This window comes from Musca autumnalis, unplaced genomic scaffold, assembly GCF_047663935.1.
Source record: "Musca autumnalis isolate F117 unplaced genomic scaffold, ASM4766393v1 scaffold_2, whole genome shotgun sequence".
NCBI classification, from domain to species: Eukaryota; Metazoa; Arthropoda; class Insecta; order Diptera; family Muscidae; genus Musca; species Musca autumnalis.
In genome coordinates, this window is record NW_027411755.1 from 259,773,182 (window position 1) to 259,790,127 (window position 16,946).

The window sequence follows — 16,946 nt, forward strand, 5'->3', positions numbered from 1 at the left end:
TCATGTGAAATTTATTTAAAATATTTTAATTTTTTATTTATTTGTTTATTTAACTCTAGGTACTTATATAACAAAACTCGAAAACTAATAAGAGGTTCTTAAGGAAGGAATGTTTTAAAGAAACTTAACAACTAAGACATTTGGTGAAGTGGTAACATTTACCATTTTGCAGGTCCAAACTCAGACCATTCTTTGATGTAGTCTTCGTGTTTTTCCACAGCCTGAATCCAATCCTTGCCATTGTAATCAATCTTGGGCAATTTGCCCTTGTAGTTTTCAGGCAGGATTTCGGGGGAAAGGAATTTGTGCAATGATTTCATATCGCTACCATGGAAATGCATCTAAAGAAAAAATAAAAACACACAAAATTGGTTACCAGTGATTTAGCAATCGAATTTTCTCAAAACTTACTCTCTTGTTCAACTTCTCTCTGACGAAAGGCTTGAACAATGACCAAACCATTTTGAATAGGAATGGCTGTTTCACAAAGTGGATTTCCTTTGTACGCAATGGCATGGCATCCTGAATGAAGGTCAGCAAACGTTTCGAGAATGTGGGTGACAAGGCTTTGATTTGTTTCATCGACAAGCCTTCGAAATCCATGATACACACAACACCACGAATTTGTGTTTCAGCTTCCAATTGGGCAGCAATGTGAACCAAATACAACATGCGGAAGACATCATCGGCTGGAACTTGACTTGGATTCCACAGCTCACCACAGTTGACAATTAAAACACGACGTCCAAATTGATCACAGTTTTTCAACACATTAATGACATTGCCATTTGTGAATTGTTCACGAACATGCTCCACACACAAACCATGTACCAAGCTGGCGTTTTCCTTGCGGAATGAAGCAGTAGTTTTCATCTGTCAAATAATAAGGAAGGAACAAAGGTAAATTTTTATTGCTTATGTTTTTTGTTGTTTTATGTTTATAATTATGACGCTTTAGTTTATGTTCAAATGTATTATTGACCATTTTGCGATTAGAAAAATTGAAGTCATAAAACCTCCTCCTCCAATTATGACCAGCTGCTATTTATCGTTATATAGAACTGTGCAAAATGTGTTGTAGATAATAATAGCACAGTGTTTAGATAAATGTTAGTGTAGTTATTTTGCACTCAACGAAATAGTTGTTGTATTCTCATTAAAGAAAGTTATTACCCTTTCTTTAGAATTATGCTGAGTATTTGTGAATTAAACTTGAAAATATTTGTTCTCTAATCACACTATAATGTGTGTTGTCTAATCAAAATAATACACACGGTTATATTTTGCAAAAAAATGTAGGGATATTTTGCACTGAAACTTTTTTCTTTATTTCCCCAACCTGTAGTGGAATTCTGTAACTCATTTTTCGAGTTACCGAAAAAATCCGTAAAATAAAAATGCTTATGGGGGTTATCATGAATGAAATTTCCCCGTGAGTTTTGTCTTTCCGCCGTTACAACTTAAGGGAGAAAGTGAACAAATTCACGGGGAATTGCCGTTCATGATAACCCCCTATAATTTCGGTTATTAACGAAATTTTTCTGGAAGTTAACAACCAAGATAAAATTGTCGCTAACTTCTACCGATAGCACCGGGCCTGTCAACTTTTATTGATCATTTTTATTCATAAGTTTGCGTTTTTTATCGATTTTTGTCTGTAACTCGAAAAATGAATTACAGAATTCCACTACTGAAGAAAATTTGTTAAAACTTAAAATCTAAAAATCCGTTAATGATAAAAGTTTCTAAATTAATCAAAATACAACCGGGTATTTACAACTGACTTTTTTAAGGCTGCAGACAAATCATGAAAATTTGGTGCACTTGATAGGGTAACATTTATGAAAATGTACCCATCGAGTCTTATACAAAACGCTGATACTACCCGTGCTAATGTATGGCTCCGAAGCATGGGTACTTGCGCAAGCAGATAAGGCAGTGCTTGGTGTGTTTGAGAGGAAAATTCTTCGAAAAATCTACGGGCCGATTTGCGTTGACGGTGAATATCGACGTCGTATGAACCACGAGCTATATAAGCTATACAAAGACATGAATATAGTTAAACGTATCGAGATGCAAGGATTGCATTGGCTAGGCCATATCATAAATGATGAACCCGCTAAAAAGACGTATGAATACATGCCACATGGCGGTGCACGCAGAATCGGCAGGCCTAAGCTTCGATGGAGCATACAAGGGGATGAAGAAATGAAAAGGCGCGGTATTCCAAAAAGTCAAGCGAAAAACAGAGAGGAATGGAGATCTTTTCTTAGTTCGGTCTATGGAACAAATGTTCTGTAATGGGCCAACTAAGTAAGTACCCATCGAGTCTTAGTTGAGATTTACACACCCAGGCCAAAAGACCCTATGGGAGGGATTGAGAAGCCAAGTTCCACCCACTGTTGGAATGGTCCCTTTTTGCGTTTTGGGGTTTCTTTTACGTAATTTGCGGATGGTTTTGAGGATATCATCAACAGAACAATTGGAATGTTATGATGTCGACATCTTTAAAAAAGAGAAGTAGTCGGAAAAATAAATGTCGATGCTCAATTGTCAGCATTCTGATAGTATTTTGTTGGTTTATGTGGGAGCGAGGCCACAGAGAGGCTTTATAACAAGAAAATTCCTTTCTCTGTTTATACCTTCCACCATAGTAATGAGGTTGTTTTTCTCTTTGTAACACATCAAACTAATCATTTTCGACCATAACAGGATCAGGATAAAATTCTAAGACGATCTAGCCATGTGTGTATGTTGTAATCACTCTAGCGTCCGCAATAATTTGGATAGAACGCTAAAATTTTGCTCCCGAGTGTCTTTTTTCCATAGGCAGGTCAGTTCGAAGATGTGCTATATAGGCCCACGTTTTGGTGTTAAGAATTTTAGCTACATTTTCCGCCCAAATTGGCTACAATTGGAGTTTCAAGAGATCAAAAGCTTTTGGATCAAAAATGGTGGAAATAGGTCCACGTTTTGGTGTAGGGTCCATATAACCCGTACCTCCCGATTCAAAGTATTTTGAAGCTTTTAGCTACATTTTCTGGCCGAATTAACTGATATTTTACATTTTAGGTTCTCAATGACCAAAAAACTTCTCCACTAAAAACTGTCAAGATAGGTCCACAGTTTGGTATAGCCCCCATATAACGGTACCTCCGGATTTAAAGTATTTTGAGGCTTTTAACTTCATTTTCTGACCAAATAAACTGAAATTTGACATTTAAGGTTCCCAATTACCATAAAATTTCTCTAAAAATTACCAAGATAAGTCCACGTTTGGGTATAGCCCCCATTTTCTGACCCAATTAAGGTTGAAATTTAAGGTTCTCTGTGGTCCCGAAACTTCTCCACCAAAAATTGTCAACATAGGTCCATGTTTTAGTATAGCCCCACCATATAACGGTACCCTCCGTTTTTTGGTATTTTAAGGAATTTAGCTACAATTATTGACCGAACTAGGTCCATTTTGTGGTATAGCCCCTATAGAAGGGTACCTCGCAATTTTCGGTATTTTGAGGATTTAGCTACAATTTTTACTAGCTGCAATTTGGCATTAAAAGTTCTCAGAGGTCCCGAAACTCCTCCATTAAAAATTGTCCACATATGTCCATGTTTTGGTATATCCGCCATATAAGGGTACCAACAGATTGAAGAAATTTTTAGATACATTTTTTGACCTAATTTAGGCATTTGGTCGAACTATTTTCGTACCTAACAGAAAACTATTTAAATCCATTTCAGTTCAGAATATTTTATGTTGGGGAGCATAAAAAATTCGGCCCGGCCAAACTTAATGTTTTTTACATTTTCCGCCAACTTCAGGCTATCTCTTAAGAAAGAGGCCGTTAGAAGTGTATGATGACACTTGTGGCACTCAAATTCTGGTGTATTAAATCCAAGATCGTTAGTAGGTTTAGATATTTGTTGAGCTTTATCGAACTAGACCCCAATTATGTTTGGATGAAATCCGCTTTCGACAATTTGAACTCGGTCTGTCTGACTGACGAAAACTCTCGAAAGGATCAACCTATGTTTTAACTTTGGCACTTGTAATATTCTGTCCAAACCTAGGCCGTGTTCGAAGATGGACCATATAGGTCCACTTCTTCCGCCACCATCCACACAAAAGTCGAAAATCTTTCCCTAAAGTGGTGCGCAAGATTTATCTCGACCTTATCGATTTGGTTCAACATTTGTTTTTCGTAATATTTCATCCAGACATAGATCCGGTTCGATTTAGGACTATATCGGTTTACTCATTCAGGTACCTCCCGCAAAGAATTTCACATTTTTCGCACAAAAGCAGTTTAAGAATATGCTTCGCATGGTTTTTATTTTTTGCAGCAGGTTGTCCTCGCTGCCCTTATTGTAACCATATATTGTTTTCTGGTACGAGTCCATACTTCCTGATATAGTAGCCCAAAAGCGCTAATGCGCATGATTACTTAAAAATTGAGTATCCGATTTTGCAGAGACTTTTTCACAACACCTCACGGTGCTCTTGAAATAAATCGCGATTTAAGTTGACATTTTTAGGGGTTGTTTAGGTTTTCACGATTTTGCTTAGAAACCGCAAGTCCTATCAAAATGGGACTAAAGAAAATGTAGCTATGAAAATTCTCTACAATATTGACCTTTATGGTTTTACCCTTTTTGGCATGTGAGAGCCCATATGATACCTATATTTTCACTTGACCATAGCCGTAGACCTCTAATGTATTTTCACTTACAATATAAGCAACCAATGGCTTATCCAAACTACGGAATTTAAGTTGAAAGTACTAAAAATACGCAATTTGGGCAGGTCCAATGTGGGTTTTTTATATTCCAAATATATATGCACCACAAATATTTCAAAAGCATTATGAATGGAAAGCACCGCACAACAGCTTCTGTATGAATTCACAACGAAAAAACCATCAATATGATATTTACAGTATCCAATCACAACGACAATCTGTATGAAAATTGGGAAATATGGCCCTAAAACATATATATCAAAAACAAGTGCTGCTAAGAATGTTATATGTTATGGTTACAGATTTCTTTTATTCAGAGACCCATAATGAAATTTCATTTGGAACATTTCTTTCTTTAACAATATTTCCAAAAAGTAAAGGATTTTGCTAGATTTGGGTCCAGTATGGAATTATGTAAAATTAACAGTCCAAAATTAAAACATATAATTTTATCCTAATATATATAAATTTGTAATCTAATTTTTTAAGGAAATAGTATACATAGATATATGGTTTATTTTAAAGCTCATAGTGAAATTTTGTGTAGAATTTTCCATCCTTTGGCACTTTTCACCTATAACCAAGTTTCATATTACTTCCATGTACCAACTCGAAAAAAGAAGGAAAAAATGTTCGTCAAAAAAATTGGGAAATATTTTCATGTTTTTTTCAGCAAAATTGATACTGATATTTTCATGCTACAAAATGTAAATAGACATTCAATTCTTTGGCGACCCATAGTGAAATTTGACGAAGAATATTTTTGTTTCTGACATCATCTCTCTAAAATTATGTTTTGTGGGACAATTTTGAATAAACTCAGATGAAGTCCGACTTTAACCCTAAAACGTGTTTTTCATTTTTAGAGATTCCTGGCGATTAGACAAGAGTTACAGATTTGGTGTATTCTGAGACGTATAGTAAAATTTTATGGCGAACAATTTTGTAGAATATTTGGATTTGATACAATCACATTTTTAAGAAGTTTTTGAAAGATTTTTGAAAAAAGGACAAAAAAGACCGCTTTGATGAACCGCATGAGGGTTAAAATTTTTAACAAAAATGTTGCCCACATACTCCTCTGTAAAGTTGCTAAAGACACTATATACCTGAAATGCAAGGATTCAAAGATATCTTAACTCAAAAAAATTAAAAATGGGCGGAACTTGCCCCGCCTATTTTGGTTACTTTTCGACGTAAACTTTTAAAACGCCTACACCCGTGTCTCATATTTTTAGCTCTACTTTCATAATATAACCGATTTTTCCCATTATTTTGAAAAAAAATTGAATTTTGTTGCACAGTGTTATCAGCGATATGCATTTTTAGTGGACATAATTGTTCTAAAGCTCTATAAATTGGAAGGTGGCTGGTGGTCGTCGAAAGGAGTGACTGATAATGCCCAACGTAATATATCTTTCAAAACTTGAATTAAGCTAGAAGATGGAATACCTCGGACAACTCCTGCGGGTACCTTCTTCACAAAAGTTCCAGATTTTAGCTTAATTGCGGTTTAAGGTCTGTTCGAAGATAGTTGAAATTTTCATTAAAGGTAGTCCATGTGGCTCTGATAACAACCGACATATTTTTTCGCGAGCATGTATATGTTTCCTTACATAATCATCCAAAAGCTCAAAAGATCCTACGGCAACCAACTAAAATGACTCAAAAAAACCTACGGTAACCAACTAAAATGGCTCTTTGCACAGTAACTATGGGAAGAAATGACTCCCAAAATTAGATCCACTTTCAAAATGGACTATGCCGTGGCCATGACCACTACATTTTTTTTTGCTAGGGGAAGACTTCCTCACATATGATAACCCAATATTAAAAGGGTCACTCCTTCTTGCCTCTCTCGTATTTAAGCGTTTTAGTGGCTTTCTTACAATACTATTTTACACAGGCAAAACTGACTAATAGTTTCTTTTTTGCCATTGTGTCTGTTAGTGGTAGATGTGAATCTTCTATTCAGCGTCCTTGAAGGCTGTCGCTGCTTCATCTAAGATATCTCCTGAAATATTTTCCTGAAACTAACTAATCTTATATCACTTTGTCCTAAACCTATTGGTTTTATGTGGGTATAAAATGTCGACGTATGTATTATACGTTGTAAAAGTACGTCATACATTCATACACGTCATTCATACAACTAATACGTTGCCTTTCTAAAATCTCAAATTCTTTGCACTCCTGATCCACTGTGTGATTTATTTTGTGATGTTTAGCAATAAACAAACAAAAAATAAATAATTGAAGATTAATTGTTGCTGTTTTTTCATCTAATATTAAAATGGAAATTTCTTCATTTTCATGATAAGAAAGCGTTGAAGCGGATCTTATTAGTTGAAATGTCAAATCTAAAGATGAGATGAACGACTATCAACATTTTTAAATAAGTAGAATAATTATTTGTAATTTATTACTTTAAGTCTGTTCTCTTATCACATCTTTGCAGTTCTTCGGTTTCATCTTCTTCTTCTTAATGTCTCAGAATCTCAACTAAAAACCATGTCAAAGGTATCAAGCAGAACATCCATGCGTTATTGATGATAATGCAAATGCTAATTATATACATTTGTATGTACGTTCTTTATGTATATGTATACAATTGGTAACAGTTTGTTTTGGTTGCATGGCCAGAGACATTCTTATCAGAATTGAGGTGAAGACATAAAAGGTCAAATATTTAATAGTAGATTGTATTAATAGTCATATAGAAGATGAATCTTCTTTTCTTTCTTTAACGAAGGCAACGAAGGCTATTTGCAGTGATTGTTTGAAATGAAGATAATGCTTATTGTATTTTGTTGTTGTTCTCCAAACTTATGGATATCATTAAAACTTAAGATCGATTTTAAGATGTGCATTTCATCTTTACTTAATTTATCATAGGCTAATTGATTACCCATAAAATAATTATTATGTATCATGCCATTACAAAAGTACTTAGTAGATAAACCTTCAAAACCTTCATTTGAAATTCGATTTTTTTCTATTTTAATTCGAAATATTTTATGTACGATTTAACCTACTGGCTTTTTGAATTTAAAATTTTAATCTTTTAAATCTTTTCTATAGAATTATATTATATTCATTAATTTGGTTAAAAAAGCACTTGTAATTTTCAAGTCCTTCTTTTCTGTAATTACTTCGTAGGTTATTTTCAAATGTTTTATTATTTAGAGAATTGTTTTTTTGCAACAAGGGCTTTTATTTGCAAAAGAAATTTTCTAACTACAATGTTTCTGTGATACAATGTACACATTTTGTATGGGGATTTCAAATGAGTACGACACACGGTTTTGCCATAGACGCAAAGAAATATATCCATTCAAAAGTTCAACACTGGAGGATTGAATTATTAGACTATACTACTTTAAATTTGTGCCATATCATGAATGGCAAAGTATTCGAGAATGAAAGAGAATTTGAAACGAAAGTATTCACAATGTTACATATAGACAGGCGCTTTTATATACGATTAAAAAAGAACAATAGCTTGTTAAGAACAACAATTTTGTTTGGCGCTTTCAATGGACTTTATGGAGAAATTCCCTTTAACAATTTAAAATTTTACATACCTTTTCAAATGCACTTTTTGGATAAAAATGGCAGGCTCTAAGGAAGATGACCAAAAAGTCATCATCATCTCTGTATTTGAGGTCGGGACAGCCATTTAATAATTCACGGAGCTGTAATAAATAAAATATTTGTTAAATAACATTTTTTATAACAAATTTAAATTTAAGAACTTGTTTGTAAATTCTAAAAAAGTACTTTTTAGATTTCTTCATCTGTTTGTCTAAAAAACGTTTAGTTCAATGTGTTTCCAATACAACAATAATTACCTCTTTGATGGCTGCTTCTTTAATTTCTGGTGTCTCACGTAATTCATTTTTGGCTATTTCCAAGGTTTCGGGCTTCACATAGCCGGTACGAATATTGAAAGCTTCTTCACTGTTTGTGTTTGACATGTTGACTGTTGCCGTTGTTTTAAGATATGAAAATAAAAAGACAAAGTTTTGTTGAATTAATGTTTTGAATATTCAAAATGCGAAAAAAATGAAAACAAAAAAACGCACACACAAAACAAATGCTTAAGCTTTTGAGCTAGAGTTTAAGGTGGATTTGGATTATGTGATTCAGTTGAATGCGAAGAAAGAGTGGTAGAATTGGAAATAGTTTTATGATTATAAAAAAATAAAAAAAATATTATTAATAAATTAAGAAATAATAAGTTAGACAAATTTAGTAGCAACAGTAGTGCGATTCTCTAACTCATTTTTTGAGTTACCGTCAAAATTCGGTAACTTTTAAATACAAAATTATGAGTGAAAAGTTCAAATAGACAACGGTCGGTAGAACTTTACGACTACTTTTTATTGGTCGCTAACTTACCGAATAATATCGTTGATTACCGGAATTATAAGCATTATCATTTTACCGATTTTTGTCGGTAACTCAAAAAATGTGCATTACAGTTCTCTTGGTTCATTTATTTCTTTAAAAAGCTCTTTTCCAATTTTATAACGGCTCGAGCTCAAGACTAAATGTGGCTGGTGAATTTATTTAAATGAGTTAGAGAATTGCGCTACAGTTTTGAAATGATCCAAATTGAAAAATATCTAGAAATTCAGAAAGTTTTTTTTTTTCGTGGAGTAGAATTGTCCATTAGATTTTTTTGGTAATGTAACAATTTTAGTTAATACCATAGACTAATGAAAGTATAGACGAATAAATCCTCTTAGTGAGTATGTTCGAAATGACTGGAGTGTGTAATCATTTCTTAAAATGGCAATAACTATAAATTTTTAAGCTATTTATTATGATAAAAGACAATATGTCGGTAGTCTTTGGCCGATCTACATCCTCATATAAACAACCCTGACGTAGTTAGTGGGGGTCGAGGCTTGGTAATGACAGAAATTTTACTTGCAAAAAGTTCAATTTCTATGTATTCACTTTCATTAGTCTATGTTAATATACTGCAACCCGCTTATTGTCAAGAGTAGCAAGAATATTTTCTCCATAAAAAACCAAGAGTTTCAAGTTTTCCGAAAATTATTTGAAGAAGACCCTATTACAGAAAACTATGAGTTTTTTTGAGAATGTAATAGGTATTAGAAACCGCTTCTCCCAAAATTTAATATGCATAAAAATGACTTTGGAAAAAAACATTACCAGCGTTAAGTAAGTCAATTATTTGTGCAAAAGTTCTGGAAATTATCTAGTGTGTATGAAATTATGTAAATTAATTTTTTTTCAGGTGGGTCAATAAGCGTGCAAGTCATTTTAACCGGCATTGCCTAAATGAGGGTGTTGTACTATTTTATTTTTTATTTATCAATTGCAAATTAAGTTAGAATTATCATGTACATGAACACGTTCATCAGGTTTAATAGAATCGGAATCTGTCAATGATCATTATTGATAATTTTATTATTATTTGTTTAAAGTCAATCACTTTAAATTTGATGAATTGTTCATGTTTATCGATTTAACACATCCCTTTATGACTTTCAATAAACACGGTGCGCCTTAACTAATTTTAAATGGAAGGTGTTTACACCTGGGAAGTTTTTGCAGTGCATTGTCTCAATTTGAACTCAAAAACGGTAAAACCTACGAAAATATCATAAAGGTCAATCTTGTGAAGAATTTTCACAGCTGCAACATTTTATTTAGGCCCATTTACATAGGACCCGCGGTTTCCAAGCAAAATCGTGAAAATCTAAAGAACCCCTAAAAATGTGAACTTAAATCGCGATTTATTTGAAACCCCTCCGGCGATTCTTTTGATTCTTGATGTTTCTCATCTATGAGCATTGTAGTATCAGAATCTGCAAAAACTTCCCAGGTGTAAGCACCTTCCATTTAAATTTGGTTAAGGCACACCGTGTAAATTTTTCAAGACAATTTGTTAACATTTTTTAATAATTTCAGCCTTATGGCTGGATAATATTAAAATGTGTGTCTTCAAAATAATGGACAGCCGAACCGAGAAGTCGATTTCGTCATGTCCGCTAATGTCTGTCTGTATGGTTGTTGTGCACGATAACTCTCAAACGTAGTACCCAACTTGGTTTAAATTCTGTTCATCGTAATATTTTTCTGACGTTACAGAAAGTTGAAAGTGGACTGCTTATATGGGACAGCATCTAAAGGAAAAGTAAAATTTTTTCAGTATACCCTCAATTTTTTCTTGAAACAATTTCCACAGGTAAGTGATAATGACCTGTCAGCAGAAACCACCTCAAATAGTTGATTAGCACCAAAACTTTGGAAAAGTGTAGTTGATTCGGTTCTTTTCACTTTGCACTCTTTGTGTCTCAGTACAGCTTACGACATAAAATTCAATCAATCAATTTCCTCCTCCCTCTGATTGTCGTGCCCACCAGTTATTTAATTTGGTCACCATAGGATATTAAATACTTTTTCGAAACTTTTATGTCTAGAAACATGGTCTTGCCCACGAAACACATTGTATCGTTGTAATCAGGATCACAAGGAGTAACTTTGGTCAAAATGTTAAGACAATCCTCGAACAGTCCTGTGACTGCACTTAAGCAATGTTTTGTACTTTTGTGATGAAGGTACACGAAGGTGTTGCTCCCCATAGACCGTCTCGGAACTTGATGTACGTTTGAGAGCAATATAGCGATGTGCAAAGGTTGGAACATTGTCGGCCTAAGTTAAGATGGTCACATTTCGAACTTTTCCAAGGCAGCTACCTGAACATTTTTCGCTTCTTGAAACTTGATGTTTGGAAGAAAATGTGGAAATAGGATACTCAGTTCGTAAATAATCCTGCTCATCAGTCATTTCAGTTGATGCCAGCAGGGCTTTTTTAGATCTTTCGGGCCTTTATTTAAGAAAATATGGACTTGTCCCGAAAAAATTTATCCTTGCAATAGGGGTTTCGAGGACAAGATCCTAAACTGCTCTTCTGCGAAAATTTTTGAAAATTTATATGGTAGGTACACGAAAGACTGAACCTATATCGGTCCATATTCGAACCTGATCTATGTCTGGAATGAACAAGATAAAAATTTTGGACCAAATCGGGTGATTCGTACTGACCATTTTAGGCAAAACGTTTTAATTTTAATGGAGTAGGTATCGGAAGGAGTTGAACGATATGATCCATATTCGAACTTCGTCTTAGTTTGGAAAAAATATTACGAGGACCAAATATTAGATAAAATCAGTTGATCCGTTTGTGAGTTGTCGTTCGCTCCTGCTAGCCAGTCAGACGTGGGGGACAGTCGACTCGAAAATCCATTATTTCGATGATTCTCATTTTTGATCGTATGCAATTATATGAAAATAATTCCAACTACAAACAGAGCAATTCAAATTACAAACAAAATTGAAATTACGACACGAATTTTGAATTGAATTTGAAATTACAACTTTTTCATATGTAATTCGAAGCATTTTAATTGTAATTCGAAATATTTCAATTGTAATTCGATACATTCCATTTGTAGTTCCAATTTATCCATTTGTAATTCGAATTTGCCCATTTGTAATTCGAATTATTTGAATTATTCATATGAAATTCGAAACAAAAAAATACATACATACAATTTTTGGTTGCATTCGTTTTATATTTGGTTTTTTTCGAATTACAAATAGAATAATTCGAAATTCAAATGGAAAAGTTCGAAATTCAAATGGAAAATTCAAATTACAAATAGAATAATTCGAATTAAAAATACACCTTTTTCAGATGTAATTCGAATTATTTTAATTGTAATTCGTAACATTTCATTTGTAATTCGAGAATTCCATTTGTAATTCGAATTATTCCATTTGAAATTTGAATTATTCCATATGTAATTCGAATTATTCCATTTTTAATTCGAATTATTCCATTTGTAATTCGAATTATTCCATTTGAAATTCGAATGATTTCCTTTGTAATTTCAAATAAAATAATTCGAATTACAAATGGAATAATAACAAATAGAATGTACCCTTATAAATTGAAAAAAAAATCAAATAGAATAATTCGAATTACGAATATAATAATTCGAATTACAAATAGAATAATTCGAATTACAAATAGAATAATTATTAGCCCTTAAATAATTTTAAGAAATACACTTATATTAACTTCTTTAGCCGCTCCTAAAAATCTATAACAAATCTTAATCCTTTCCAAATCCTAATTGTTAAAGTTAAAAGTTAATAGTTGGCAAATTCCTTCTTTAGACAATTTAAGTATTTTGGAAAAATCCACATATTTGTTTTGTTCGACCTTTCTAAAAGCCTTTCAAAATCATAGTTAATTGAGGCTTCCTAAATATTACTGAAAATCCACATTAATTAATTGTCTCTTCAATTATCCGTCTCACAATCTTTACTTTGGTCATTCAAAAATTCCATATGGGAGCTATTCTGAATAAAAACTCTTCGTGAGTTTTGTCCCTCTGCCATTTCAACGTAAAGGGAGAGACTGAGAAAATTCACGGGGAATTTACGTTAAGAATAACCCCAATAATTTTGTTCCTATGCTCCCTATAACTCTTTATGAACATAGAGTAAGTTATCCCATTTTGTTTCATTTCAAAGTCTTTGAAATTTCATGATAATCGTTCACTTGCAATTTTAAGAGGATTCCCATTTTTTTCTCTGCGGCTGAACAGGACTCAATGAGTTTATGGGTCAATCTTCCGAAGAAATAGTCCTATTTTTTAGAAAATCTTGTCGATTCTGCAATTATCCTTTATGACATTGAATTTCTACTAAATATTGATATTGAACTTTACATTTTTTATTCTTCTTTTCTCACAGGAAAAACTTATACCACTGTACAAGATCCTTATTTCACTTTTCCCGATTTTTCGCACTTTGGTTTATTTTTTATTTTCTGTTTTGGATCACAAACTCTAAAGAACACTTAAAGTCTTTCTTCAAATCATTTTCAAATAGAAAATCATCACAAAATTACTTAATGGTGATGGTGTGGGTCTCTCTAAATAAAACAAACATTTACATTTGATTTTGTTAATTTGTTTTCACATGCAATGAATGGCAATTATGCAAAATTATTCTTTCATTATTTTCACGAATTAATTCAAATGCGTGCACCTTAATGTCGTGGCTTCATGATCACTTACGTTTTTTTTTTGTTGTTTTAAAAAATTTGTTCGAAATTTATCACAGGATTGAGGAATGTTCTACGCAGTTGTTGTTTGTCGTCCTATAGAAGCATTTAATTCTAACGGACGGAATATTGCGAGTTTGTTTTTCTTTGTTTAAAATTATTAGTTGATCATCAATCGACACGTTATTCCAGCGAACGATTGCTACCGAATGAATGTGGATCCCTTGTGAGTTCCAAAACGCTGTGCCAGCACGTTTATGTAGTCGTCCAGCCTTTAAGAAGATTGTCCAATAATACGGCGTCGCTGTCGCTTTCTTATCACATTCAGCACAATTATTTTGAAAAAAAGAAAGAAAAACAAAAAAAAAAACAAATTATTATATCAAGTGGCGAAACTATAACATTTTGAGTAACCTGATCAATGTGAGCGTGAGAGTTGGTTTAACAGAGAGAGGGAATCACCCAAGTCATTGCTTCAATAATTTGATTAGCAAATGGAACAATACTAATAATTATTTGCAAAACCAGCAGAACGTCTCCGTCACATACTATTCCCAGAACATTGGTCTAGCATGAAGTCCAAAGGGTAATTCGACGACATACTTTGTTTGCTGCCAGCTGGCCAACTCATCGTGACAAATGTAAAGGGCTGTTGATGTTAAGTGCCAAACTACCTTGAAGATCTTTGACATTTCTACAGCTTTGTTTTTCTGTAACGATAAAAACAGCAACAAAGTAATAAAGTCCAGATTAAACATCACCTACTAAGGCCTTGTAAAACATTAAGAAACTCAAAGTTTAAACTAATCTAATTTACATTGCTCATACTCAGTTTCATAAATTATAATTAATATCAAATTTGCGAGAGCAAATAAAGCAGCAATCTTATCAATTCTTTGCTTCTTTCTTTCAGCAATCAATAAATTTGGTTCTTTCGCTCTCTTTCTCACACGATCGAATATTTCCCCAGCTTATCAGTCAAATGTGGCGAAAAAAACTGTTAAATTGATTACCTCCAACCACCTTCACATTATCATTATCTTAAAAGCTAATGAACATTTTTGCGGGTCTCGATTTCAAAGTGATCTATGGACTTGGCGAAAAATGAGTAAATGCTGTTTGTTATTTTTTTTTTATCAAATCATATCGACATTTCGATTTGTTGCCAACTTTGGAATATTTAATTAGACTAATTAGTGATGAAAATGTTTCGTTGTTTTTTTATTGGAACCCTCGTTATATCTTGACCGCCTGCATTTGCTGCTTATTAGCCTTACAATTATTATTAGCTAAAATTATAATAGCAATAATTAACCAGGAAATACCCATATTAAATTGGAAGCCTCTTGATAGAAGAAGTGTTCCTAGAACTACAATAAAATGTTATAAATTTTATTGGAGTATCAATAAATGAATTATTTAATCATTAGCTGGTCATTATTCTTAAGATATGTTCAAATTATTTTGTAATATAATTGGGTAATTTGTTTTAACATTTTTAAAAACAATATAATTTTCCTCTTCGTGTGATTCTAAAAATCATTAACCTCCTCAGTTTTTTTTGCTTTTTGGGTGCTTTTAACCAATTTCGTCATGAGACCAACTTTGTATTTATTTAAAAAAATATATACTTTTTTAGGGTAATTAGGACCCACTGATGTCAAAAATCTACTCAAAATAAATGTCCGATTTTTCGTTTTCCAAGAAAATGGTATTCGAAATTTCGAACACGGCGCTTTTACATATTTGCTGTTTTATTCATTTATTTTATCATTTTTGTATGAACAAAAATGGTTATAGATTGGTTTCGAGTCTTCTTTCGGCCTACAAAACTTTTACCCGAAATGTGTCTGTACTGTTACACGTTTTGTATTATCTCCCATAGAACAGTACCGCCCGATTTTCGGGGTTTTTTAGGGATTTAGTTTCGTTATCCTACAGAAATGGCTGTAACTTAATATATTGTTACGAATGTAACTGATAGGTTTAAGTTAGTTTAGTTTAATTTCCGTTAATTTAAAAATTTGAATTGTAACGTAAAGTTTTTATTACGCAGTTACTTTATTTAAGCAACAACAACTACCATGTAGAACTCTCTTCATTATTCTAGATGTTACTTTACCTTTCATTAATGTGCTTTTATTTTGTTTTGCCATAATCATGTAATTATTGTTTAGTTTGTTACTTCTTTGCACTTGTTTGTTGTTGTTACGTCATTACTGTGCTTGTCGTCCAGTTGTATTCCCCCATGTATGTATGTGAGTATGGTTGTTCGCTTAGTGCGAATGTGCGTCTGTGTGTTCGCTGCACAGATTCGAAATGTTGCCATATGTGTTCTGGAGGACTCTAGAACAGGGAGACTTTGGGGTATAAATACCGTGGAAATGGCAATGACGGAGTAGTTGTGTTTTAAGCGTTGAACTGAACAGATCGGTTAAAGAATAGCTGCGTGCTAACCAGAGACTTGCTGTGTGCTTAGTAATTAAAGTCGGTTCCGAATAAGTGTAATAAAGTAAATAAAGCATTGTAGAAACGTAATCTAAAACGAACCCTGTTTTATTTGGTACAAATCGTACTGGGGAATAAAACAACGTCTACACGGAGATTAGTTAAATCTAATTCCGTAACAATATATTTAGTCGTATTTGGGGCTACTAAGCTTTCCTCCAGAAATTTCGATACCTCCCGATTTTAGGGTTTTAGCCGCACTATCCTACAGAAATGGCTGTAATTTAGTATTTAATATTCTTTGAGGCTATATGAACTTTTCCCCATAATTTGTCAGTACATTTACACGTTTTGATATAGCCACCGACATATGTATGTATAGAAGAAGCACCAGTGTTCGAAATTTCGAACAGTCAACTATGCACATATGTAAAGTCGCGCCTGCGCATATAAATCATGTCTTTTTATTTTTGTGATACGATTACATATATTTGCAATAATTCCCCGTGATTACTTTCTTATTTAAATTTTTTTTATAATTTTTTAAAATTAATTTAAAAAGTATCCAAAAATATAGGTTTCACAAATGTACCAATACCAACGAGGGGGAGGGGGTTTTCAAGGGAAGATTTTTTTATTTGCTG

At 33.0% G+C, this 16,946-nt stretch overlaps 2 protein-coding genes across 3 annotated transcripts in view; one reads left to right on the forward strand and one right to left on the reverse strand.

Annotated features, from left to right (window-relative positions):
* Positions 1-10: 10 nt before the first annotated feature.
* Positions 11-16,393, reverse strand: LOC141391938 (retinaldehyde-binding protein 1). 2 transcript variants are annotated; one of them, XM_073964699.1, is made up of 5 exons: positions 13,868-16,393; positions 8,591-8,721; positions 8,324-8,434; positions 412-873; positions 11-341 (listed from the first exon to the last, which is right to left on the reverse strand). In XM_073964699.1, exons 2-5 carry the CDS (start codon positions 8,714-8,716, stop codon positions 159-161), a joined length of 882 nt encoding a protein of 293 aa, XP_073820800.1. In that variant the 5' UTR covers positions 8,717-8,721; positions 13,868-16,393; the 3' UTR covers positions 11-158. The 2 variants fall into 2 exon arrangements, with proteins under 2 accessions (XP_073820800.1, XP_073820801.1); XM_073964700.1 differs by lacking the exon at positions 13,868-16,393 and adding an exon at positions 13,517-13,640.
* The window catches only part of LOC141391937 (alpha-tocopherol transfer protein-like), an 80,311-nt gene continuing 64,144 nt past the window's right edge, over positions 780-16,946 (forward strand). Inside the window, exon 1 of the mRNA XM_073964697.1 lies at positions 780-900. The gene's annotated coding sequence lies outside the window, so the exon portion shown is untranslated. The remainder of the gene's footprint in view (positions 901-16,946) is intronic.